Source organism: Myripristis murdjan, chromosome 5 (assembly GCF_902150065.1).
Source record: "Myripristis murdjan chromosome 5, fMyrMur1.1, whole genome shotgun sequence".
In the NCBI taxonomy this organism is placed as follows: domain Eukaryota; kingdom Metazoa; phylum Chordata; class Actinopteri; order Holocentriformes; family Holocentridae; genus Myripristis; species Myripristis murdjan.
Window position 1 is genome coordinate 20,004,866 of NC_043984.1, and position 26,242 is coordinate 20,031,107.

The 26,242-nt window shown below is 41.4% G+C and overlaps 1 protein-coding gene across 2 annotated transcripts; it reads left to right on the top strand.

Moving 5' to 3' along the window:
* The first annotated feature begins 2,136 nt into the window (after window positions 1-2,136).
* arhgef25b (Rho guanine nucleotide exchange factor (GEF) 25b) lies at window positions 2,137-25,186 on the top strand. 2 transcript variants are annotated; one of them, XM_030051115.1, is made up of 16 exons: window positions 2,137-2,540; window positions 10,206-10,519; window positions 10,641-10,745; window positions 14,503-14,630; window positions 15,314-15,380; window positions 15,543-15,646; window positions 15,924-15,993; window positions 18,490-18,579; window positions 18,691-18,783; window positions 19,793-19,843; window positions 19,971-20,048; window positions 20,179-20,370; window positions 20,463-20,643; window positions 20,758-20,972; window positions 22,373-22,522; window positions 23,706-25,186. In XM_030051115.1, exons 1-16 carry the CDS (start codon window positions 2,447-2,449, stop codon window positions 23,805-23,807), a joined length of 2,034 nt encoding a protein of 677 aa, XP_029906975.1. In that variant the 5' UTR covers window positions 2,137-2,446; the 3' UTR covers window positions 23,808-25,186. The 2 variants fall into 2 exon arrangements, with proteins under 2 accessions (XP_029906975.1, XP_029906976.1); XM_030051116.1 differs by having other exon boundaries at window positions 22,373-22,513.
* Window positions 25,187-26,242: the final 1,056 nt, after the last annotated feature.

A 26,242-nucleotide genomic window follows, 5' to 3' on the forward strand; every position in this document is an offset into this window, starting at 1 on the left:
ATGATTACAAATAAGATCATTTCAATTCCTGTGAGAGAAACATGCCTTATTCTAACAAAAGTGGTTTTATCCAATCTCTGTTTTGCCCGCTCACTCACAGGTCTGTCTTATGTTTAAGATTTCAGACACCAGCAGGGGTGACTTGTTGCTGGATGAGAATGAGCAGAAAACCAGCGTGGAGTTCAAGTGGGCTGGGAAATCCAAGCAAGTAGCAGAACGAAAAGGTAAGACAGCGGGAGTTACCGCTTTACTGCAGCAACCTGTCTGCTCTTCAGTGAATTTAATGAATACTCTGTCACAGGAACTCTTCCCACTTTTCTTTTGTTGGGCTTGCACTACTTCTGTCCACCATAATGGGGAGCTATTTGACTAGAGGGGAGAGCTGGCTGAAGGCACAACCTGCAGGCAGACAGGGCAGGTAGCATGCAGCAGTCTGTGTCCAACCATCTGCTCTGTCCCTCAGCAGCTTTCAAACAAATGGAGAGCGAAAAGCAGAGGGAAGTGAGATTTGTTTTGTTAATAAATAAAATACAACACTTGATTGGCTTTATTAAGATTTGTGCTCCTAATTTCTGGTGTCATTTTATGTTTTACAATGCCAAATGTCACAGTAAATGCAAAGAAATACATACTCTTTTGTCCCACTTGGAAAGAAATGGCTAATTTGACTAAACCTGCTCGCAAACACACAGGCAAATGCACGCACACACACACACGCACACACACACGCACACACACAAATGCATGCGTGCACACACAAAACGGCTGCCACACCATGGAAGGTTGGGGCTTTTCAGCTCACTGGGATCATCGTTTAAGCGTGGTTTTTAAAAGCTTAAGTGGATGGCCAAGAGACCGGGACCATTTTGATATTTTTATAGCCGTAATCTCCTGGATGGATTGAGATTGTGGGGTTATGGTGGTCAACCTGTGACGTACATTTGTGTGTGTGTGTATGTGTTTGTGCGTCATATAAACAACAGTTACATGGGAGATGTACTCGTCTCGAACGCAACCTGTTGTTTCCTCTTCGCTGAGTTTGTTCATGTATACGTACGAGCTTATTTATGAGCATAAATCTCCTTGAAGCGCACTGCGGGCTTCTATGAGCCTGGACAGCTGTGCTCCACAAAGATCATGTAGGCATGAATACTTAATCTTGGCTTTGAGATTAAATCAGTGGGCCTGCAACCTATTAGCTCAGTTTGCTGTGTGTGGGATATTTCCACATAATGTTGGTTTTTCCACAGCACCTGTGGTAACAAAGGGGAGGAGGCAGCTGCCTGGTTGATTAGAGAAGGAGATATATGAGGGTTACATGATGGATCAGCTTTGTTTGACAGGCTTTCATGTGCATTTGCTATAGAAATGCTGATTTGACTTGTAACATTTAGGTGTTTTTGAATTTGTTAATCAAAGAGTTGAGTGGAGAGTTGCGACATTGAAAGAAGCATTCAGCGCCACATGGCATTTCCAGTGTATTTGTTCCCATACCTCTGTTTTTAGAGGCTGAGTCTCCCAAATGTAATATGAATTTGGTCTGAAAAACCCACAATGGGAACAGTCGAGTTCTTTTTCCCAGACATTTTTTGAGTCTCCCTTCTACTACAATACATGGATTTAGGTGCTCTCTCTTTCAGTCTTTGCAATTCTGAAAGTGTGTATAAGTAATTTGTCTTTGTGTTGGTCTGTGGTGCTTTTATGCACATTGCTGAAAGCGCAGATGCAGTTCTATTTTATTAATACGGTGGAGTTAGAGGGGAAACGTAAGGAGAGAGAGCACACTCTTGTGTAAAGAAGACAAACCACAAATGAATGGAAAATGAATCAGTGCAATTATCTTGATATATGGTATGGAAACATTCACATTTGCCTAATGTGAAGACAGTACCAACAGACTGGGGAAGATAAAGCCACAGTGACTGGATCGGAATAAAGACTGAGCAGGGAGCTTGATAAGGGAGGTGAAAAGGGGTGGGGAGAGATAGCAAAGAGGGAGAGGGGAGAACTGAGAGGAGGTGGGACTGGGAAACAGATGCTGGCACAGCCAAGCAGCATGCAAGCTTCACTCCCTCCCTCCCTCCCTCTCATCCCCTCCCCTCCCCTCCCCTGCCTTTCTATTGCTCCCTCTCGTACTTTTGCTCCCTCTTACAATCTTTGCCCATTATGTGACAGCACACTGAGCTGAGCGAGCACTGGAGAGTATTGTGTCTGTCTCATTTTCCTTCTCTTTGTCCTCCAAGTATGGGATCCTAACAGCGCTTGGACTGTCGTCTCTGTGGATTGTACTGACTTGACTGTGGAGCTTTCTCTGTTCTCTGTAGAGTTTTTCTCCCATCTCCTCTGGGGATTACAACAGGAGTAGTGTGTGTGTGTGTGTGTGTTAGTGTATGTCCCAGGCCATGCCTGCCTCTGATAGTTTTGAGTCTAGCAGGAGTGGATCACCATGAGAGGGGGTCACCACCAGCGAGGGTGTGGGTGTCAACACCTGTTCAGAAAAGTGCTCACCAAATGTGGCTGCTGCTATGTCCGAGTCAGAGGTAGGTGGATGCTCCGCTCATGAGCACAACTTTATTCCAGCTGTTTGCCGACTGTGGTGTGTACTTGGGTGAAAACACTTTGAGGAACTTGCTGAAGACTTCAATTCAGTTTGTATAGTATGTCTCTGAACTACTGTCTATTGTCAGCAGTCAGTATTGCAGGGCACGCAGCACTAAAGGATGTGATCTCATGATCAGTGTGAGATACTGTGACAGGAAAAGACAGAGCAGGTTGCTCTCTTCCAGGGACTTCTGATAGCGCAAGTTAGTTTCTGCAAGTCACAATAAAAACTACTGTACTGAATTCTCCAACTTGTATCTTCCCCTCCTCCCCTTACATTTAATATTTTTTAATTGTCTACGCTCTTTTCTGTCCTGTGTTTCATAAATTGTTAGAGAGCAGCAGCAGCTGGTGAATTGAAGGAGAACGAAGGACGATTGTGCTGTCTGAACAAAATCTTACTTGTCTATACATCCCCCTTGAGAACTGTGGACTTCATAAAAAAAAGTGTGAGAAGAAAACCCAGTATGTGCCTGCTCACCACCCTAGTTGAAATGTAAATAAATCATCCGGTGAATAGAGAGGTAACTACTGAGATATGAATATTTGATTGACAGAATGAAATATGCAGGGATACATATACACAGTCTGCTCCAGGTTTGAAGCACACACAGTGGCAGTATTGTTTATGAAGCTGTGTACCTTTAACTTAAAACAAGGCCTGACAGACACAATAAAAATTGCCATATTTTCTTCAGGTTTTATTTACAGGAGATGCACAGGTTGCAGTGATTCACATTCCAAACAGACAGAAACTCTGAGATAAACGCACATCTGGAACTCTGCAGTGTTTCACAATATGCTGCTGATCATTGAATCATGGAAACGCAGGAGTCACTGAGTCACTCTCCCGACATTCCTTTCCCCAAAAAGCTAGACTTAAGTCCCCCCCACCCCAAAACCACCAACACACACATGCACACACACTCAATGGGCAATCGTTTTGTTCTTTTATGTGTCTGACAAAGGAAACAAGATTTATGGGACACAGTAGTGAAAAAGGTTGATTATTACCTCTCTATGGAAGCCCATGTTGAGTCCTGTGCTCTGTGTTTTGTACCACTGGAAAAACTTATTATTGATACATATGGAGGTATCCCTTAGATTTTATTACCATAGACTGTTTTCTGTCTTTCTTTCTTTCTTTCTTTCTCAGAAACATTTGTATTTCTGCAGGCTGTTGTGTTTTGTGCTGTGCGGATGTGTGTGTGGCAGAGTGTAATAACAGAGAGAGATTTCTTTAATCTGTACCACTACAATACTGTGACAGAGCAAAGGCAGTAGCACACAAACACACACATATGCGCGCACACACACATGCACACACATAGACACACAAACACATCACTGCCCCATCCCTTAAATCCTCTGTTGTTCCAGTTGCTCGAGGGGGGATTTGCAGAGCAGCTCCTCTGTATGCTGCAATGCATCGACAGACATAGGCCCTGCAAATCAAATAAGTGTGAAATGTGTAAATGAAAACAGCCTTGTGCTTGGAGAATTTTTATACCGCCTCTGCTTTGCTTTTTCTTCACCTTTTTTTTTTTTACCCACAGGGTTTTATCGCACATCTCTAACAGTTGTTATTTTCCTGGGAAAACACCTTGTGTGAGTGATGTGATGACATTATTGCTGTCACGCAAGATGCTTTCTTCTCTTCTTATTCTAGAAGGACCTTTTTGTTGTCTCTGCTCTCTCTCTCTGCGAATGAGCTTGTGTGTGTTTATCCAAAGTCCAGCAGTAATAGCAGGATAGCATCCCCCACCTGCGATGACTAGTCCCTCTTTTTCCTTTTAATCTGTTTGTTCCTTTTCTCTTTCACACTTCCTTTCTCTAGTCACAGCAGGAGCAACATATCCAGAGACAACGTGAGGTTGTCAAAGAGCCTCTCCCTCTCTTTGCCCATTATGGTGTGAAGCTTTCCCTACCTATGTTTTCTTGTAGCTCTCTGACCTCCCTCTACCTACTTCTGAAGCTTTTCTCCTCTTTATTTCTTCTATCTTCATTCTCCCCCCTTGTGTGGCTCTGTTCATTTGCCAGAATATCCAACAGCTGTTTATAAACACACAGAGAAACACCCCTAGGTACATTATGGTTATGCTTGGGGGGGAACATGCTCAGAAATCTACTTTAAGTCCAGCCAACAACCTAACTGTCTCCATACACATTAATCACTCTTGCACATAAATCTGCTATGACTAATAGTCCATTAGCCCACCAGTGTGTGTATGTGAGGTCATCACTGCCAGTACATGGAGAAATAAACCTGATAACTTAAAAGGAAATGGTGGTGAAGAGTAGCAGAGCTGGCCAGCCTCACTGTGGAAAGTGTTGAAGCAGCTTCACCGGGTCAAGTTGTCAGCACATGGCTCTAATAGAGTGTGAGGATGAGCTGATAGTCGGTGTTGCTCATCTGCGGCGTATACTTTCCCTGACGCTTTTCAAACTGTACTGATGATGGCAAGCTAGTCAGAGATAGAAATAGAAATAGGAATCATTTGGCATTTGAAACCACTCAGCATTTTAATGTGGCGCAATGGAGATGACGCATTTATGATACATTATTATTTTTTTCTATTATTATAGTATTCTCTCACTCTTCAAGAATTTCTGAAGAGCACAGGATGGAGATGATCTGATTGTTTGTGATTTATAGTTTTGATGATGCAAGTGCTGTGGATTGTTAAGTATGCACCATGGCAACATGCCAACAGGAAGTGAAGCAGGCTGCTGCAGACCAAACGGCTGGACTTTATTGCAATAATGATGATTTCATTTTTTACCATGCATGGGCTACAAAGAGCTTAAACAGCTCCCATTGTCACACTGCACGCAAATATCTGTGTGCAGCACAGACATGCAGCGTGTGCACAGCTTTAGTCATGATTAGACTTGATGTGGTGTCATGCTCTAAGTAGAGCTCCCACAGCATCTAAATAAGTCCTGCTGTTGCTGACCATGACCATTTATGGGGTTGAGTAGGGAAGACAGTGCCCTATGTGGTTAACTGTCTCCTAACCATCTATCTGTGTCGAGAGAGACCACCTCATCATCACAGACCTCTATATAGGTCATGAAAGTGGGCTCTATCTGTCTCTGCCTCTCTGTATCTGTGTGTGTGCCACAAGAGCCAGATAAGCACTGTTTATATACTCTGCATGTGTGTATGTGTGTGTGTGTGTGTGTGTGTGTGTGTGTGTGTGTGTGTGTGTGTATGTGTGTGTGGTGAGGAGGCAGTTGTCTCTCATTTACATTCCCATCAGCTAAAGGCATGTTCATTTCATAACAACCCATCAGACAACATGACACTTTCAATTCAACAGCAGCATCAAAACATGTTTCTCTGCAGCTGCTCTCCCAGCACTCAGGATGTAGTTTATTTTGTAGAGACTCTTGACCCTTGCCCAACGTTGTGTATCAAGTCCCATTGTAAAATATACACTGCCAGTAACCCTTGGTAGGTGTGTAGCCAGGGCCAATGGGATTACGGAAAGAATACACCCTCACCAGACCCCTCTCCATCTGTCGGTGTGTGTGCAGTGTTGCATCACATAAACTCCAAAACTGATATATCACATAAAGCATTCTCAGTGATAGGTGAACATTTCAACAGCAAAGTTTTTTTTTTTTTTTTTTTTTTTTTTTAATGCTTTTTGATGTTTTATATTGATAAAATTTGTATTGGTTACCTTTTATGATTGAAAAGCCTAACCAGGAACAGGGGTCGAAAATTAGCTGGTGCTAGAAACGCTGTATTTGATACCTATTTTGTTTGAGTTGAACCTGCAACAATGTTTATTTGCCTTGTCTTTGTAAAATGAATGAATAACAAACATTAAAAAAAAAAAAAAAAAAAAAGCAGAAATTGAGTTTGATTTAAATGGTTTGCCCATTTTGTTTTCTAAGGAGTCTTTTCAAGTTTAAAGTCAAAATAGGCCCTCTTCAAAAGCGTGTAGATGATATTCAGCCTTGCATTTAAATGCTCACATAGACAAAATTATGAATCTCAGTGATGATATCATCATGTATAGAAGGTGGACAACAAAAGATGAAAATGCATAGTCCATAATATACGCACACACACACACACACACACACACACAGGAAGCACTCATGCAGGCAGGCCAGCATGGACACACGCTCTGTTGACACTCACTGCAGTCCGGATGGCGATCCAGCTGTTGCTCCGTGGGAAAAGGGCTCATTACATAAGAATCTCAAACAAACACCACGATTTGAGTCGCTAGCTTCAGTGCCGCCTCAGACATCACAGTGACCATTAGGCACCATTAAGATGCAGTTCAGAGAAAATCTCGATGCTTTTGTAGAAATGCCTGCGTTAAAACCCCAGTAAATAGCACCCGCTGTACCATTTCACTATGTGGTAAAACAGTTGCTAGTGGTCTTATATGACCTGGCCTTGAAAGCAGCATCACAGGTAAAAGAGTAAAGCTGGAGGAGAACAGATGGCCAATAATGGAGGTGTGTGTAGATGTCTGCTGATTATGACCGATTGTTTTCCCAAATTTGGGCCACGTGATTGAGGATATTGTGGGATTGATTGTTGGTACAGCCACTCTGACATTTATGATTTATTTTTATGGCTGGTGTTTTCCATTCATCAGATAGCATACCGTGGAAAAGGACAGGGAAAAATAGGATGCAGAAAGAGACAATGCCATGCAGGGAAGGCTGTGGGCCGAATTTGAACCCACAACACAGCTTGTACAATCAAGACAATCCCCATCTTTCTTTTTCTCTGAATCTCCTCTTATTCATGTATCTGTTGCTTCCATCCTTTAAATTCCTGTTTTAATCAAACTGTCCCTCCTCTAATTTAGTAGTATTTGTCAGCATTACATTTGAGAGCTTTAAGGTTCATTTTGAAGGTAAGCCAAATGTCCCAACTGTCCACCAGTCCCCCCCCCACACACACACATACACACACACACACCCTCTAGCCCTCCTCCCTTCCCTCTCTAATCCGCTTGCTGTTCTTCTCATCATCCCATTACAGAAATGAGTTTGTGTTGTTCACTGCACGACAGCAAAGCACTGGACGATGAATTACTTTAATTAGAGCGGTCGTTTGAATCCGGCCCACTTTTAATGACAATAATGCAGTTCAAGAGATTGAACTTTTGGTTTGACAGTGACCTGCCCAAGGTATCAGCACAGCAACATGTCATAGCATATTTAAATAAAATTATTACAGTCAAATTGCTGCAGCCAAAAGCACTGTCCATGAAACTGATTATGTTGTATTTAAGGGGGGAAATTGCTGCACAGCAGTTTTCCATGCTCCTCAGGATGAAATGAGACGAGAACCAAGACGTGTGTCAGTGTGGTGTCTCTGCCCTCTTGAAAACTTGTTATTATGATTACAGCTTACATAAATGTGCTGACAGGGGATATTGGCTTCTGCTAGGTGTCTAAAATGACAGCATGGGGCTCCTGACATAGTGCACTGTGCTAGGATCAGCAGAATAGCAGTGAAATGTTAATGTTAGGGTACTTGATTAAAATTTGTGTGGTAATGGTTTAGGTACCAGTTTCCACAGTTCAGGGATTTAGACTGACAGCAAAACCCTCTCTGCGGTGTAAAAGGGTGACAGCTCTTGTATTAGCTCATCCTGAGCTGCAGGAGGAAGCCAGTTCACTGTGACATGATGAACTCAATCATGACTGCCTGTGGATCACACAGTGCAGGGAGGACTGGAGAAATTCATTCGATTGTGTTTAAATACTTCTTTCATTATGCAAGTTGTATCTGAAACAATCAACCACCTCTTCAGAGTTTAGTTCAAATCATTATAGCCCAGAATTCCTCACTATGAAAGAATGATTTAACCCTTACACTTAGCGGGTCATTGCAAGGTGGTTTCACTTGCACTTATATAAATGTTTAATAAATGCATTGGCTTAACACGAAATGATTTAACTTTACTATATTTTTAGCTAGAAAAAAACAATCAACAGCAGTTGTCCTTGGTTGGGAAATTTACATGCGTACTTGATTCATGAATGAAAACCACTGGCGTGTGTGTTCATTCTTCTTTAATTAGCTGAAAAATACCAGTTTTCAATTTAATAAATAGATCATTTTTGTAGTTCGACAAACTACTGCTTTAATTCAGAATTAGACAAGACAAAAGATTAAACTCTCCCTTGTCAAATGATAAGCGATAAGATGGATTTGGTATGATGCAGTGGTACTGAACACCCTATGCACTGCACAAATCAACTTTGTCAAGGGTGGTAATTTGAAATACTCTTATTATTTCTTGTTGATTGGGTATTGATTTTCACAAAATAAAGTTTAATTTCTTCAGTATGTTTCTGTCCATGTGCTGGGAGCACAACGCTGTCACTATCACTCAGACCGGTGCCCAATGTATAACATTTGTAACAACATATCAAATAAATTTGCCTTTTTGTTTGTTATTTTCTTTCCTGTCCATCCTTTAATAACGAAAGCTTTCATCTGTGGAGCTTTGGTTTGAGTGTGCTGAGGTTTAAAGGCTGGCAGTTAAATCCCCATTACCCTCTAACATTTGCGTTGCATTTTAAATCATAAAATTGCTCTGAGAATAATGTCCCGTATGTGTTGCTCTCTCCAGGGTGCTGCTGTGTTTATGCGCTCATCTGCCACAAATGCCTCTACAAAAGCAGGACAATGTGTTAGTGTGTCAGTACACTAAAAAAAGTTATTTTTAATGCAATGAAAGAAACTTTCAATGCAGGGTAAATGCACAAAACTGAAGCTGGAGTACAGGATGCTCAAATATAGCTCAGGTCCCTCTTTCTTAGATTTGTCAGCCATCCCCCATCAGAACAGAGGTGCCTCTGTATTTTTAATCTTATATGTCTGTTGATGCAGTAGCTGCAGGTAATAAAGTTACTGTTAGGGCTTAAAACAGGAAATTGAACAACATATTTGTGCAGAAATCCAGTCTGTCTGAGAGTATCTACCCCACAATTAGCTATTGCACTTTAACCCAGTGCTTCTAGCTTCGGGGTCCACATTTGTCCTTATGCTCCAAGCGCAGGGTAACATTAGAGCCATTCTGTTTTATTTTGAAAAATGACAAATGCGGTAAGCCACAGTTCTTTCATACATTGTTAAAACACAAAGCAAGTCCCTGAGCTCCTGCAGTCTTCTTTGGTAAAAAAAAAAAAAAAAAAAAAAAAAAACCTCACTGTTCTCCACATTGGCTGAAAGTTTTGTTTCTAAATAGTGCTTTGGCTTTGATGCTTTTGCCAGTACTTCACTGCACACAACATCACTACATCACTGAGGTTTTTGTCCTTACTTGTCTTGAGTGTAAATACAATACAGTTGTAACATATTCAGTGCAATGCTTGTGTTTGGCCATGTTGCACAGCTAGTTAACTTCCTCTCAGTCTATTAAGGTAGTTTCCATTAGTGAGTGGTACAAAATAAAAGTGATGTAGCAGATATTTATTATATGTCAATCTTTTGTTTGTGTCTTTATTGTTTTTTTTTTTTGTTTGTTTGTTTTTTGGACAAAGTGGACCGACACGCCTACAGTGCACTCATAACTGTCCTTTTTCATACTGCTCTTCTCTTCTCTCTATACCAGAGCCATACTCTGTGGCAGGGAGTGAGGGCAGCATCACCCCCTCAGTGGGCTCTGCACCCCACCAGGCTTCGGGCAACTCCAGCCCCTGCTCCCACTCCCCGTCTGGGGGATCGCGGCACCCGGTCAGTGCCCTGAAGAAATGGCTCACCAATCCAGTGCGCAAACTGAGCTCCGATGCCCGAGGAGGAGGGGTCAAAAGTGAGAAGCAGATGTGCAGGATAGATGGGAGGCAGCCCCCATCGCTCATCTCTCATGGATCCCAGGCTCAAGGAAAGACACAGGACATCCAAACCATCCTCCCCTTTTCAGACACGGTGAGTCTCAGTGAGCACAGCCAAGGCAAAGATGCATGAGAGGCTTTGCTTTAATGCACATTTATGGCTTTTGAAAGATTGTTTTTTTTGTAATAGCCGCTGTGGATTTTGCACCATACAGGAGTGGAAAGATGGTCAGTTGAGTCCAGCAGCTCCTTCTCCTGCACAACCCGCCTGTCAAAACGACCAGTCTGACCCTCTGCAAGGCAAAGACACACAGAGTCTGGTAAAAAAAAAAAAAAAAATCAGCACAACAAAAATATTCTTTCTTTCTTTCTTTCTTTCTTTCTTTCTTTCTTTCTTTCTTTCTTTCTTTCTTTCTTTGTACAGTATCTGTCACTCTTCTGCACAATGATTGAACACTTGCAAGTCTTTCGACTCAAAGGCTTATTCAGTCTCGTTTGAGTGCACAGAGGTAGATTACAGTTGTAAGCCAAGTGATATCTATTTTAGTTAAAAACTGGCAGTGAGACTGAGATCTCCCTTTGAAACTCATATCAATATTCAATTAGAGGCCAAAAATAGATTTGCTGTAGTAGGAGGGAAAGGCTGAAGAGACAGAAAGTACAGTACAGTTACAAAAAAAAAAAAAAAAAGTGTTACTTCTTTTATACTTGTAAGAGCTAAATATGTGATGATCATATAGTCACTTAGGTGATGTGAAACGCGGTATGCAAAATTTCACATTTTTTCCATTAGGCCTTTCATTACGCATTTTCATCAGAAAATGCTCAGAAATGCAGTGGGGAACTCTTTTTATCTGTGTCTGAGACCTTTAGTGTGATTGCTCGCTCAGTACTTGCAAGTCAGTGCAGATTATAAGAAGATTATATAGCGCTCACCACCAAATTCTTCACTCCCCACACAGTCACTTTAAGTCTCTGTCAGTGGAGCCCTCCTCGTCATGCAAACCCCTCGCTAATGCACATCTCCAGAACCAGTGAAGTCTGCATGACTGAAATACCTCGAAATACACTGAAGAATATGAATTATAGAAGTGCACACATCACAGGATATTCTGCATGGTAAAATGTGCATTTGAATCTGCATCATACTTGCAGTTGACATTCAACAATTAGGTCAAACTGATAAACGAAGTAACAACTAACAAATTAAGTAACATATTTTTGAATTATTTATCTATTTTTTTCATTTTTTTTCTCATTTCAGTGCATGTGGCATTTGCACATAATGTACAGTCAGCTGGTCAGTTTAGATGCCTTTAGATTATAGTTTCCTGAGGATTATATTTAAAACAATATCCACAAAAAAGAAAAAAGAAAAAGAAAAAGAAAACTGTGTCCTACTTCCTGTGCATTGATACTCAGAGTTAGGGAATAGCAGGTTAGGTAATAGGATTATAGTAATCTCATTACAAAAATTATATCTGCAATCCAAAATGTCAATCAGATAACAGATAAGTGACTACTTGATGAATTAAGCAGATATGTGTTCGAGGATTAAAAAAAGGGGATTTATTGTGAGATTAAACTGTGGAGACAAACATCATTTCACCCAATGTGAGAAAAAGATTACTTTTGATTGTTGCTTGTGATAATTTACAATGTGCAGGCCATAATTGGTATAAATTGCAATGCAAATTATTAGCTTTCTTTGATTATAATAATAATAAGAAGAAATGGATTTGAAGGTCTACATAATCTAAACATAACTAGAAGTTATCAGATTGCATTGTCATTGATTACATTACTGTCTGATTTTGAGGAGCTTATCAACAATCAGCAATAATTTGTATTTAAAAAGTAAACATCTTTGGTAGGAAGTGAAATGAAAATCCATGCTTGACCACACATATTTGTGTGTCACAGAGTGTGCCACACACCCCACTCCACCACACACACACACACACACACACACACACACACACACACACACACACACACACACGCACACATGCACGCACGCACACACACACACACACACACACACACATGCACACACACCACTTTGTGGAAACTCGACACTGTACTGCGTAACTTTAAAAAACCCTGCGCAGTGGAATCAATCCTGTGGGCTTTTCCAGACAGCATCTGGAAGTAATCAAGCAGCCAGGCAGTCTGTAACAGTCAGGCAGAAACAGGGTCAGGGCTGTGGAAGGGTGCGGGAGGGGAGAGGGGAGAAGGGGTTGGGGGTCACGCCGAAATTGGAAGGAGAGCTTGAGAAGCCTAGAGGCAAGGCAAGGCAAGGAAGGGGCCTGTTGGACAAAACTGCTTCAAGGTTGGCACAGAAAGCTTGAACAAGTCATATAAGTGATAAGGAGTCTCTATCAGAGCTCACAGCAACAACAGAAGCAGCAAGTATGTTACCGCATGGCTGCAAACTCATTTTCAGCCTTTCTATTAATATGATCACAATACCCCTGCAACGTCATGTTTATATTGGTTCCTTGCAACATCTGACTCTCATTATTCTTGAGGTGCAATGTGAAGATCATCACCACTAACATTAATCTTTTACCCGGGCTGAGGTGTACACACATTGTGCCATCTGTTTCACCAGCCGCCTCGCCATCTCCATTACATGGTTTTGAGAGATTGCAGTGTGTGCTAGCCACCATGACGTGGTCTCTGTAGGAGAACGGGAAGCAGGAGAACAATGCTCCTGCTAAGCTAAGCAGTTCTTTAATGAGCGCTGAGAGACTAGAAGAACATGAACAAAGTGTATTAATTCATGTCTGGAGATGGGGGCACAAAACTCTGTTCAGGCTCTGATGGTGGTTACAGGGGCCGGGTGTTGTCGGTCTGCGGGCGGCTGGGTGAGGACATGAAGAGGCGACTGAGAGCAAGTGAGAAAGTGCAAAGACTGACCATGAAAAAACAGATAAAAGGAACAGAAGAGGAGTTTTGACCTACAAACTGACTGAATAGACGGATTATCATCCAGTACATTAAGGGAAGGAATGAAATGTGGTCAGGCTACGTCAAGAGGATTACAGTCAACTTTATTGGAGATCATACAGTTTTATAGGCGAGGAGTGATGTTTGGTATATAATAACCATACAGTCTATGATAATAACTCTCTGCCTTGGTCAGTTAACCAAAACCATATCAAATGACTTGAGACGTATCATTGTACAAATTTTGCTCATTATTCACCCTCATCCGTCATTCTTGATTCTACTTTTCCGACTTTCTCTGCCCAACAGTATCCTCAGCAGAGACATGAAAAAGTGCTTAGAACTGTAGTTTTACTTGGGATTTAGAGTGGCAGTATTTTCCAAAAGGGATAAGTGAAGAATTTTGCCCTGTGTATAGGTTCCTTAGGAATAGACCGCAAGTTCCTCGCCTGGTGTGTTTCTCTCATTTCCTTATTTTTCCATGGCTGTCTGCTGTCTGGATCAGGAGATGCTATAGCTGCAAATGAAGCCTCATTATTTAAGTGTCTGTCAAGCCAAGACCGGCGGTCAGACAACACTCCACAGCGCGACGTACCACTTTCCCACATGTTGGACTTCATTTCAGAAAACTCTGCTAACGTCACAGTTATGCTTATCATTAGGAGTCGGACAATATATCGATAATGCAATATATCGCTATATTCCTCTTGTGATACATTATCGATACACTTATGCCAAGTATCGATAATTGAATTTTCAACTTCATACAAGATGCACATTTGATTTCCTACAAGGCGTGTTTGTTCCCTGCCCTTAGGTACTTTAACTGGAACTGTTCTGTCATGTTCATGTTGCAGTCGCTGTTCATATTAAAACACTAAAAAACACAACTGATTACTGCTTATTGGAAAATTATATTACCTTTTCTAGGCCATTTTGTTCCTTCTACAGTTACAGATATCATGATGTATCATAGTTTATTATCATACAATATATCACGTATTGCAGAATTGCCTGTATTGGGAATCCATCATTATCATGGGTAAAATAGCACTGTATCGCATGTTACCCAGTGATTTGCGCCCCCTCTTCTCATATAGCCAAACTCTTCTTTCTTTGTTTTAGAGCCAGCAGTCCAGCTTCAATGCTCTCCCGGGTGAAAATGGCTGCCCTGTGGCTGACAACCCGACCAGCCAGTGGTCTGCTAAAGTAGAGAGCGAAGAGGAGAGAAACATTGCCTTAGAGAAGAGCCTGTAGGTGTTGACATTTACATGAACATTTGCATACATTCCTCATTGTATTTTGCTATGAACAAAATCAATCTGGGATATGACAAATCACATGATAAGTGGTTTACTTTATATATATATATATATATATATATAGGTAACTAGCTAGTAGAAATGATGGTAGGGAAGTGTCCCACTGCTCTGATAATATCTTGGCTGGTTGATTTTTTTTTTTTTTTCAATGACACTAGCTAGCTACCACCTGGTCTCCACTGCAAGCCTACATGTGATGCAGTAGAAATACTTAATTACTTTAGGGCCTCTGGTAGTCATCAGGTCAACCCATTACTCTGCCACCAATGTGTCTCTGAATATGCTTCCATATGCTGAAAGATTTCAGTCAGCCTCTGATCTCTCACAAATTCAAATTCAAATTGGCTTTATTCATTGGCAAGACGGGAGTCAGACTTATGTTGCCAAACCAATACTGAAATTAATGATGATCTTAGAGACATTTACAAATATAAAGCAATGCACATTAGGTTAGAAACACCAACAAACAATAGTATCAGCATCAATCAGATCACATAAATTATAGATGTATTGCAGCTTATGTTGCATGCTTTCCCTCCACATAAATAATGTAACTTTTGGGGGTCAGGGAGGTGTTTCATCAAAGCATGCTTTTCTCATGTCTTCTGTCTCAGATATGTCCTGACTGAGCTGATAGACACAGAGAAGATGTATGTGGAAGACCTTGGACTCATAGTGCAGGTGTGTCCTTCTTCATCGCTTCTATAGAAATACAAGTGAAGCAACTACTGAACATGCCAAGTGATTTGATAATAGTATTTATTCAATACAGTACAAATGGGATTCTTTTTTGTCCATTTGCCTTCAAGTGAAAGAGGATTTTTTCTCTCTGTGTGTGAACAGGGCTACATGGCCACCATGGCCAGTCAAGGGGTTCCAGAAGACATGAAAGGGAGGGACAAGATCGTATTTGGAAACATTCACCAGATCTATGACTGGCATAAGGAGTGAGTGAGCGGAGCCTCTCTTGTTCTCTTGCGCTCTTTCACCTTCTCTGTATTAGTTATACAAAAACAATCTCATACAGTTCACACTTATTTTCTGTGAGCTTCTCAGGTTTCACAGTGGTTCAGTGTACATGTCCCATATGGTTATTTGTCTCCTATGAGTGTGTGTGTGTGTGTGTGTGTGTGTGTAAATGTGTGTAAAAATGTGCGTGAGCATGAGTGCCTGTTTGGTTGGAAGAGCGTTCCTGCCTGACCTTCTCTGCTGGATGTCACACAGCTATTTCCTGGGAGAGCTGGAGAAATGTGTGGGTGAACCAGACAGCGTGGCCCAACTCTTCATCAAACATGTGAGTGTATATATCATCAGTGGGTGTGAGGGGAACTGCTTTGGTCTCATCCCTGTGTGTGTTTTCAGTTTTGTCGGGAGGTCACAGCCTTCTCAGAAAGCTGTGACTGCGCGTAAAGCCATGGCCCGCTGCCATCCAGATGTGTCCTCGTCTTACAGTCAGTTGTCTGTAAGAATTGCTGCAGAATAATAAGTCCAGTAATAACCCTTTGATTAGACCGCAGAACTCTCAAAGCCAGCATAAACAGTCAGTGTTAAAGACCCAGTCCACTGGCCGCTCAGTATCTGAAAATGAGCTGGAATTACAAATAAGTTACGGAGAATTAGTAGGGGAGCGAGGGGTAGAACCTAACGTTTCAGGCCAAAGGCAAAAAAATGTAGGATATGTAGGAGTTAGAGAACTCATTTTTTAATACAAGCAACATACACATCTCTGCTACAAATGAACACTTTAACTTTGTTTCTAGAACCTACCATTTCCGTGGAATTTCACCCTAAGTGGAAGAAGAGAAATGTTACAATTTACCCCACAGGTGGGGTAAATTGTTACGAAGGGAGTCTTAGTTGTAACACTTATAGAAAGGTTTGGTTTAACACAGTTTAATACTTTAATATTATAGGAATATTATAGGGACACTATAGCAATATTGCCATAAAAGTCTTGTGGCCAATAATATAAACGCAGGCCTACAGTACCACAAGTATGCTATGAGTCCCATTTAGGATATTACGAGAATACTATACGCCTACCATAGGAAATAAAAAAATAGGCATATAATAATAGTAAAAACCCATGCAGATGTGCAGTGTTGTGCGGACTGCAGGGGTAATATCATTCTGTGGATGAATGAATGAATGAATGAATGAATAAAGACAATCAACCCATCCCACATGGGGTTATTCTGACACCACATAAATCATAACTCTGGCTTGTAAACCTCACAGAAGAAAAAAATCTGTTAATACACTAGGTGGAGTATCTGTTTCAATATAAACTAGCTACTAGAAAGAATACAGTAGAAATCCCATGATGATAGGGGTTATATCCACACACACATGCTCCACCTTGTGCATGCACACGTGCACACATGCATGCACGCACACACACACATACACACACACACAGCTACACTACGTAGCTAACGTTACTCTTATGTTAGTGACAAATATGCAGTTGTTTTTATTGCGGCTTAGTTGTAACACTGCGTTACAACCAACCCCACTGTGTAGTCACTGGTCTCAAACCTGACTAGCACTCGCTATGAGTTAGCTAAATGTTTTGAATCAGTGCTATGTTTTAGGCAACATGATGCTTAATACATTGATGTAAGATTGGATTCGGTAATGCACGCACACAATTCAGTAGTCACAAAATTAGAAAGGTAAAGAAATTCACTTACTTTGTGGTAAAACACACTTTTACACGTATCTCCTCAAAAATGCAGCCAATTCCCACCAAAATTCGCGCTGGGTTTTCTTACGATCATGTGACGAACTAACCAGAAGCACTTGCCGGTTGACCTTGTGCAACTACCTTAAAAGTCCGTGTTACAACTTACCCCGCGTTAGTTTCTACCCCGCGCTCCCCTAAGTAGTTACAGTTACTAGTTATTTCTCTCAAAAGTAATTATATTCTGCTTCAGTTCTCCTATTAATGCACACAAAGCTGTATTAACACCAGTGTCTTTTATATTTAGCTTGTTTTTGTTTCTTTGTTTTCTTTTCTTTTTTCAAGATGTGCAGTGATAATTGCTGCTTGAAGCATGGGGCTGTGTGGCCTGTTGGTGACACTATGATGGGTCAATCCATTTAATTTTGTGGATACTGCAAAATATCAGTGCAAAAACACACTATTCCTCAAAGGTTTATCATGTTTGACCTAGCAGTGTCGGCAACATTGAGTGTGAAGCTTATTGCTCTGTTGCCCTGTGGGTGGCGCTGCGGTGGGCCAATAATCAAATAAGTCAATAATCAAAATCGTGGACCGTGGAGTCAAAATCCATCATTCCCCCAAGTTTCATGCAAAACAGGCCAGCAGAGGAAGTTGTGTGTGAAGGACACACAGGCGGACATCCACAGTCCCTTCCCCAGTCTTCCATTGTGGACGACAATAGACAATATCACTATCTGATCTGGTGCAGTTTCTCCCAGCTCGGCTTCTCCTCCTAGTTCAGTCAATGTAGTGTAGCGTGCTTAATTAAGCCACAGCAAATTAAACCATTCTTTCACAGCCACTGGAACTATTTAATGAAGCAAAGTTGCTGCACCTATTTAACAAACTTCAAAAAAAGCCTTGAGGGAAATGAGAGCACAGCCTAACTGTGAAGACATAAAGCAGCTCTGCAGTTTCTTTTTTTTTCAAGTCTTTCTTTCTTTTTCTGCCTTGCATCTCAGTTATTCAGTCTGCCCACTTTTCTTCTGTTTTTACTTTCTCTCTCTACCTCTCTCACGTAATCAGGAATAAATGTCACATCATGTTTCTCTCTCGAATCTTCAGGAACGGCGTCTTCACATGTATGTGGTGTACTGTCAGAACAAACCCAAGTCAGAGCACATCGTCTCAGAGTACATTGAGACCTATTTTGAGGTAAGGACTTAATTTCATTGATGAAGCACTTTCATAACCCCCCCTCCAGGTGTTCTCGGTGTATTTAACAGAAAAATTGAAATCCTTTCTTCCTATTTCATTATCTGACAGGATCTCAGGCAGCAGCTGGGCCACAGGCTTCAGCTCAACGACCTGCTCATCAAACCTGTGCAGAGGATCATGAAGTATCAGCTACTGCTAAAAGTAATATGTGTGTGTCTGCACGTTTGTGTATGTGTGTGTGAGAGTGTGTATATTTGCACGTGGCTCCCCGTGGCCAGTAAAATGATGAACATCTTGTCTGAGGGCTGTTAGACAGTTTGATTCATCGTATAATTAAACTGCACCAAGGGACCATTGTCATAGATGATGTAGAAGTGAAAACAAGAAAAAAAAAACTCTTCTGTGTAATGGAGCTTTTTGGTGTAAAATGAGAATATTAAAGTCCTCCCATCAGCTTTATCATGTCACAGTGGACCTGTTAGATTTACATCATGGAAAAAAACAGAAGACAACATAACTCTCACTGCAAAAATCCCCATAGTAACAAGTCATTTAGTCTCATTTTCAACATTAAAATCTTGCCAGTGGGATGAGATAATCCCACTTGTCTAGTAGAAACAAAGTGAACCCGTGCACTTTTCGACATGTTACACAATTATTTATTAAAAGACAAAGTTACTGAGGCCTTCATTGGGTCTTAAAACGTGAGTACACCCAGGTGCCACTAATAGGAGAGTGTCAAGCGGGTGTGTCGAAATATTGTGACACCTCAAAACTCACAGTGACCTCTACATTAGAGTGTGAGCAGCACTCATCTAACCCACTCATGAGTGTCAAGGCATATCATAATTGAAGATAGAAAATCATCATTTCAATACAAACCAGAACTGTTTCCATATAAAAATGAGCCAAAATGTACAAAAAAAAATCCCAATTTTCTCGAGTGCTCATCCAGTTTTCTTGAATCAAGCCTCATTTTCGTGATCCCAGTGGACTGATCTGCCTTATTCTGCCTTATTTCAACATATTTATACTTCTTCAAAGAAACAATCCTGAAACAAATAAAACTGCATGGGAGTCAAGAGGGATTATCTCATCCCATTGTCAGATTTTTCACTTGTTTCAAGAAAAAAACAAGATTTTCATAGTGAGTATGAGACTAAATGACTTGTTTAGAGTGCTTGTTTAAACTTCCCTCTGACCTCCTCAGGATTTCCTGAAGTACTACAGCAAAGCAGGAAGGGATGTTGAAGAGCTACAGGTGAGCGATCTTCTAAAAAATTAACATCACTGTGGAATATGCCAACTGTATATAACATTTTATTCTGCATAAGCATGGCTTGATGTTTTCACTCATCAGCCTTCCTCCTTCCAATTTCTTCCATCAGAGGGCCGTGGAGGTGATGTGTTTTGTGCCTAAACGTTGTAATGATATGATGAATGTGGGCAGGCTCCAAGGCTTTGAGGTGAGGCATGGATAAGACGCTGAATTTTCGCTGACAAATGAAATGTTTGAAATGACAGTTATGACAAATGACGAATAAGTAGAGTGTCTTACGATCTGTGGTGAGGTTTCTGACAAGCACACTGTTACAGGGGAAGGTCACAGCCCAGGGGAAGCTGCTCCAACAGGATACCTTCTCCGTCAGTGAGCAGGACAGCAGCGGCCTGTCCAGACCCAGGGAGAGGCGGGTCTTCCTGTTTGAGCAGCTGGTCATCTTCAGTGAACCAATCGACAAGAAGAAGGGATTCTCGTTGCCAGGGTACACTTTTAAAAACAGCATCAAGGTGCGAATAAACAACAATGTGTGTATGCAACGAGATAGTGCACGTGTGTGTGTTTCTCTAAAGGCTTAACACGGCTCCTGTCTGTGGTGCAGGTCAGTTGCTTAGGTGTGGAGGAGCACTCTGAGGAGGATCCATGCCGTCTGGTCCTGACTTCCCGTGGGACTGACAGTAGCGTGACACGATTCATCATGCAGGCGTCATCTCCGGAGACGCAGCAGGCGTGGGTGAATGATGTGGTCCAGATCTTGGAGACCCAGAGGAACTTCCTGAATGGTACCGCAACCTAGAAACATGTGTCTTCTGTAACCCCCTGCATTGAATGAAGTGGTGTAGCACATTAAGACGGAAAATCCAAGTAATCCTACATCTGTTTGTTCTCCACTGCAGCCCTGCAATCTCCAATAGAGTATCAGCGCAGGGAGAGCAAGTCAAACAGCCTAGGCAGAGCCACGAAACCTCCTGCTCTATCAGCCTCCAGCCTGCGGCCGTACTCCTCGGCATCCATCGACCGACATCACCTCCCCAGCCTGCAGTCCTGCAACGCCTCCCTGCCCTCTCTGCATCTGCCCGGCCATGGCCAAGCCTCAGAGACGGCCAGCAAGGTGAATCTCCAGATGCTGCTCCTTGCACGCTCGCACACATGCACATCCCCAACATATCTGACCACACAGCCGTCTCCTGAATACAGTGGGAATGCGCCGAATTTAAAGAATGATTTCAACCAAAAGCTATCAATTTTGTATCATGCACTCACCCTGAGTACGCTTGAATATTTGATGGAGAAAGTTTTAATCGCATCCCTAATGGAGAGCAAAGGTTATAAAATACCAACCGCTTCCCTTCTTCAACAAAATGTAAAATACAATAAAAATAAAAAAATGTATTTCAAATTGTAAAACCTGTTGTGCAGGTCGAAAGCATTCCACATAACCATTTTAACCACGTTTTGACATTGTAGTTTGTTCACACTGTGAAAGTATGCAAAAGCAATATGCTCAAGACTGGCAATACTCAATTGGCTCAGAAAACACTGTGCAGTAACTACACAGTTTTCCCACAATGCAATGCACTGAGAAAAGGGAGAAGCTACTTGAGGGCCTACAGTAAAAGGAGAAGTTCATAAAAAAAAAAAATAAATAAACCAAAATATCAGTTGAGATACATGTTTTTTTTTTTTTTGTTTTTTTTTTTTTACACTAGATGATTTTGAGATTTGAGGTTGTAAGGCAGCAGAGTGCGGTCAGGCATAGGTCACATGACATCAAAATCAGCTGATGTTTGGCATCATTTCCAGTTTGTAAAAACAGTGCATTATGTTGAATTTCTATCATGATAACTGCCAAAATAGTACAATGTTGAAATGAGTATACTGCAGGTACTGATCAGTGTTAGGAGGCAGCGTGCTTTTGGGACACAGCTCATGTAGGTTTGTCTTGTACGCTCAGTGCATTCCAAAAAATGTCACTATTACAGTAAGATATTTCTAAATAAGCCTTTTCAGGAAAATGCCTCATGCATAAGCAACTGTGCGTGTCTGGTCTGCACGTTCACCGAGCTGAACACCCGTCTCCAGCTTCTTCACTGGCCGGGAGTATGATTGGCCACACTGGCTGTAGCCAATGGGTGAGCAGGACTCCTGGCTGTCACGCATAGGTGCACATGCCGGAGAGTATTATCAGCAGAAGGTTTATTTAGCAATTTTTTGCCCTAATTACACTGATTTGGGATGTACTGAACACACGAACGGAAAGACAAGACTTGTTTTTATAATTTGAAATGGATTTGTCGGGGTCACAGAGCAACTCCATGCTGACAACATGGAGCTAAATGGCTGTTTGAGGCCTTTACTCTGCATGAGGCATTCAGTTAAATCTTTTCATCTGACATTCAGTGCAACTCAGGCTGAGCTTTTGGCTGAGGTATTCTTAAACACAATGCTATCTCTTTTCTCTCTCTCACTCACCCACTCTTTCTCTCTTTGATGTCTTTCTCATGTCCTAAGGCTGCTGCTCCTGGTCACTCAGTGCCCCCCCCAGCTCGGCTCCCACTGTCCCCCCCTCAGCAGCTCGGTTTGTGCCCAGAGGCGAGACACTACAATGTAATGTCCAACGGCCGCCCCCCCCGCAGCCCGCACAGCATACAGGTACATACTGTAAGTGCTGCTATACAACTAATTCAGTTCTACCACTGCAGCTGTGTGATTTATCAGCTTGGGCAGTCTGTGATCATTACATGACTTTATAACTAGTCCCTAAAGTTGATCTCTGTTATTTACGGTTTTCCTGTGAATATAAACTGAGAGCTACGTTTCAGATCGGATAGATATTGGTGTTATGATTCTGGCGCGGGTCTGAGGTTGTTCCCATTATCACTGATAATGAGGGGAAATTACTCTGGCAGCGCTCTCTGTTTGCCTCCGAGAAATATCCTGTTGTTGTTTCTGTATGGATTTAGAGACTTGGTCGACCTAATCTCTAGCCAGTGTCCACACTAGCGGAGAGGAGGGAGACGTTTGTGGAAAAGCCCAGTGACCTGCTGTTTTATCTTATTTGCTCAGACTTCCACCAAGAGGAGGAAATGGTTTGATCACAGTGCTCTTATTAGACATGCTTATCTGGCCTTTTCCACATGCCACCTCCTGTCCTCTCCTCTGTGTGTCCCACAGTTTCCATCCTGTGTTAGGTGTAGATGACTAAAAACGATTTTGATGAAAAAAGATTTTCTGTGCACTTCATGTCTGTCAGTCTCTGTTTTTTGTCAGATGTCTCAGATGACTTAATGAACCGCTTGACATTTTTATATTTTGGCCTCATACTACAATCCCCTGTGTTCCAAATTCAAACAATCAATAATGAACAATCAAACATGAAAATTCCTGGTGGCATTTTTATCACCGGCATCCAGGTTTTATTGACTGAGAAACTCTAAGAATCTAATCCTGTCCAGCAAGAAAGCTCAAATTACTCTTTGAGATATCATTAAATTTCAATCCATCTCAATATTTGTCCCACTAGTGTTATAGAATCAAGGATAATATTGTTTTTCAAATTGGTTATTGTATTTCAATGTTATTTTGCCAGTGCGTTCAGATTTAGGCCAAACAGATTGCACGTTAAGACTTAGACTATAGCATTTGAGATCAATAATCTTTTACAATTATGATTCAAAGGGATGTGTGTCACACAGCTCCCGACAGTTGCATAAACAACAGCAGTCTCAGTGTCCTGGTATTATAAAATGTGAGTGTTTTTTTTTTTTTTTTTTTTCTGTCCTTTAAAGCTCTACATTTACAACTTACCAAACTAATTCAACTGATGGCTTTTTTATCGTCCCAGGGCGTGACTGACAGTTTTTGTGGAACCGCATGCACCAAGGCTGGAGCTCATGCAGTGCATCGCCCCACTAACCTGGATCAGCTCGCAGAGAATGACCAGTGATGACCTGCAGCGTCCCATGAACTCACTTTCCCCTTGTGGAGTAGCAGTGCAGTTGGCTGAGAGAAGGCTTACTGTAATATGCTCTGTCAGCATTGTTTTTTTGTTTTTTTACCAGGCATTTTTCCTGTTCAGATGTTATCATGGTCTCAGTGTCTCCGTCTACACATCTGGTCCTGAATTTACTTTCAGTCCTTTATAAACCAAGACGGTGCAGGCCAATAAGAATTTCAACCTTGTATGATAATATTGACTTGATTGTCAGACCCTGTGTGTGTGTGTGTGTGTGTGTGTGTGTGTGTGTGTGTGTGTGTGTGTGTGTGTGTGCACATGTCTATAATTGGTGATAACATATCTGTGATGATTAGACAAAATGTGTGCAAACGTGTTTTTGTAGGACAGTACTACAGAGCTTTCCCTTCATACTGTAAATGTGTAATTTTTTTCATATGTTTTTCCATTGAAAATTCCTTGATGGATATTTTTCTATTGCGTACTATTTTTCATATGGGACCATACAACCCTTTTGTTCAACTTTTGCTTTATTCAATTAATGAATTGGAGCATAAAGGCCCTTTACACAGATGGATTCTGTGTCCTAAAATCACACTGTCCTTGAATTCACTCTGAACATTACATTACTTTGTTGTGACATGTGGACATTTAAAGGGTTACTGCAATTTCCAGCTTAACTTTGTGATCTGAGTCCATAAAAGTTGTGTACGTCTGTGCACACCTTGCAAAATACTGTAGCAATGAATATGTTTTCCCTTTTTGTGGGGCTATTTTAACCCTGCCATTGTTAAAATGTTATCTGAAGAAAACACATTTGCAAACTCGCACAAAGCTCACGTCACTATCGAGTACAAAGAGGAAAAAGGGAACAAAGATAAAAAGAGGTGCTCATCTGTCACTGTCATCTTGAATGTAAATAATCTTCTGTGGGATCATATTGAAACTGTGTCTCTATGACTTATGTTGTGCTCATACACACAGAGAAATAAAGAGAAGTGCACACACTGTTCAACACCGTTTAGAGCTGAATTTCTGTGAGAAAATGTAAACATTTTCTGGGCTATGTTGTTCAGTCGTGTTTCAGCATAAAACAACTAAATATGAATGCTGCAATAGCTGGTCACCTAATTTCTGCAGTCATATTTTGTACCACTGACATGATCAGAAGTCTCTTATCAGAGCAAATCACGAAAATGTCTTTTGTAGACAGATAGTTGTATACTTTTTGAAATCTCTGCAACCACCAGGCACCCGCCTTATTATTTTCTGTAAATAAATGCCTGATCCATGTGCCCGTTCGGTTATGATAGCTGGTGTAGCTTGATGTAAGGCAAACTCAGTTATAATAATCACATATAACAATCACATCTTCATAGCTCTCCATTGTCCTCCATTGTCTGTTTAGCTTTCCTGTTCTTCAATGTAGGAGTTTATCTACTCAGGTCAGGTCCGTGTGAACTTCCAGTTTGGTTTGGTGTTTTTTTTTTTTTTTTTTTTTTTTTTTTTCAAGAGACTTCACAGAGATCTAGACAGGGGAGTGGGTTGAAATATGCTCTGAAGCCAACAAAGATCAGGGATCCTGTTGGTACGTAGCGCCCTCTAGTGCAGAGGCTGGAGAGGCTCATTTGGATCAAACTATCACATCATCGTTTGAATTCATCAAGTTGTCAGTCTGGAAGTTTTTAGACATGTCTGAATGTTTAATGTGTTTTCTAAAAACAGTTGAGAGAATAAGAGATAATCAGTTATGCTGCATGGTGATGTTTTCCTTTAGCAACACACCGATTCTCCCTCCCGGTTGCTGAGCTGTAGCAAGCAAAAAAAAAAAAAAAAAAAAAAACTATTTTCCTTTGGGGCACAGTAAATTATCTTGTGTTTTGCCTTTCAACAGTATGCTCAGTGGTTACAGGCTGGTGGCTCTGACCTGGCACACACACAGTGAGGAGTTTCAAAAGGCTGGTCCACAGCACCTCACATCCCTAGTAAAAGACCTCCTGCACTGCCCTATGTTTTCACTCTAGGGCCATTAAACACCGAGCATCTTCAGCATGTATTTGTCCATAGAGCCATCAGACTGTGCTGTGTGTCCCGTGCAGACAACCCCAGCCTTGGCCAAGCAGCAGGACACTAATGAGGCTTTGCATTAAAGTTCAGCTTCTTACACTCTGAGCCAATCTTGTGAGGCATGTGAGCCAGCACAGACTTTGGGAAACATTTTGTGTGCATATCATACCTCTAATCATAATTATGTTCCAGCATTGATAGTGATTTTCTGATGAAACAATTTGTGTGCTTTGTCACTTATTTTAAATACATATTGTATGTATTATATGAGTTTATTATAAGGCCACAGCAAGGAACACATATATCCAACATCCATATCTACATCTGTTAATAGAATAAACTGATGAACAGTCTTTGAT

Bases quoted from the DNA above. Each gene is read 5' to 3' on its own strand.
- arhgef25b (XM_030051115.1), top strand. From the start codon at position 2,447: ATGAGAGGGGGTCACCACCAGCGAGGGTGTGGGTGTCAACACCTGTTC. The intron at 15,994-18,489 runs GTGAGTGTATAT...TCGAATCTTCAG, and splicing joins CCCAACTCTTCATCAAACAT to GAACGGCGTCTTCACATGTA. The intron at 19,844-19,970 runs GTGAGCGATCTT...TTCTTCCATCAG, and splicing joins GGGATGTTGAAGAGCTACAG to AGGGCCGTGGAGGTGATGTG.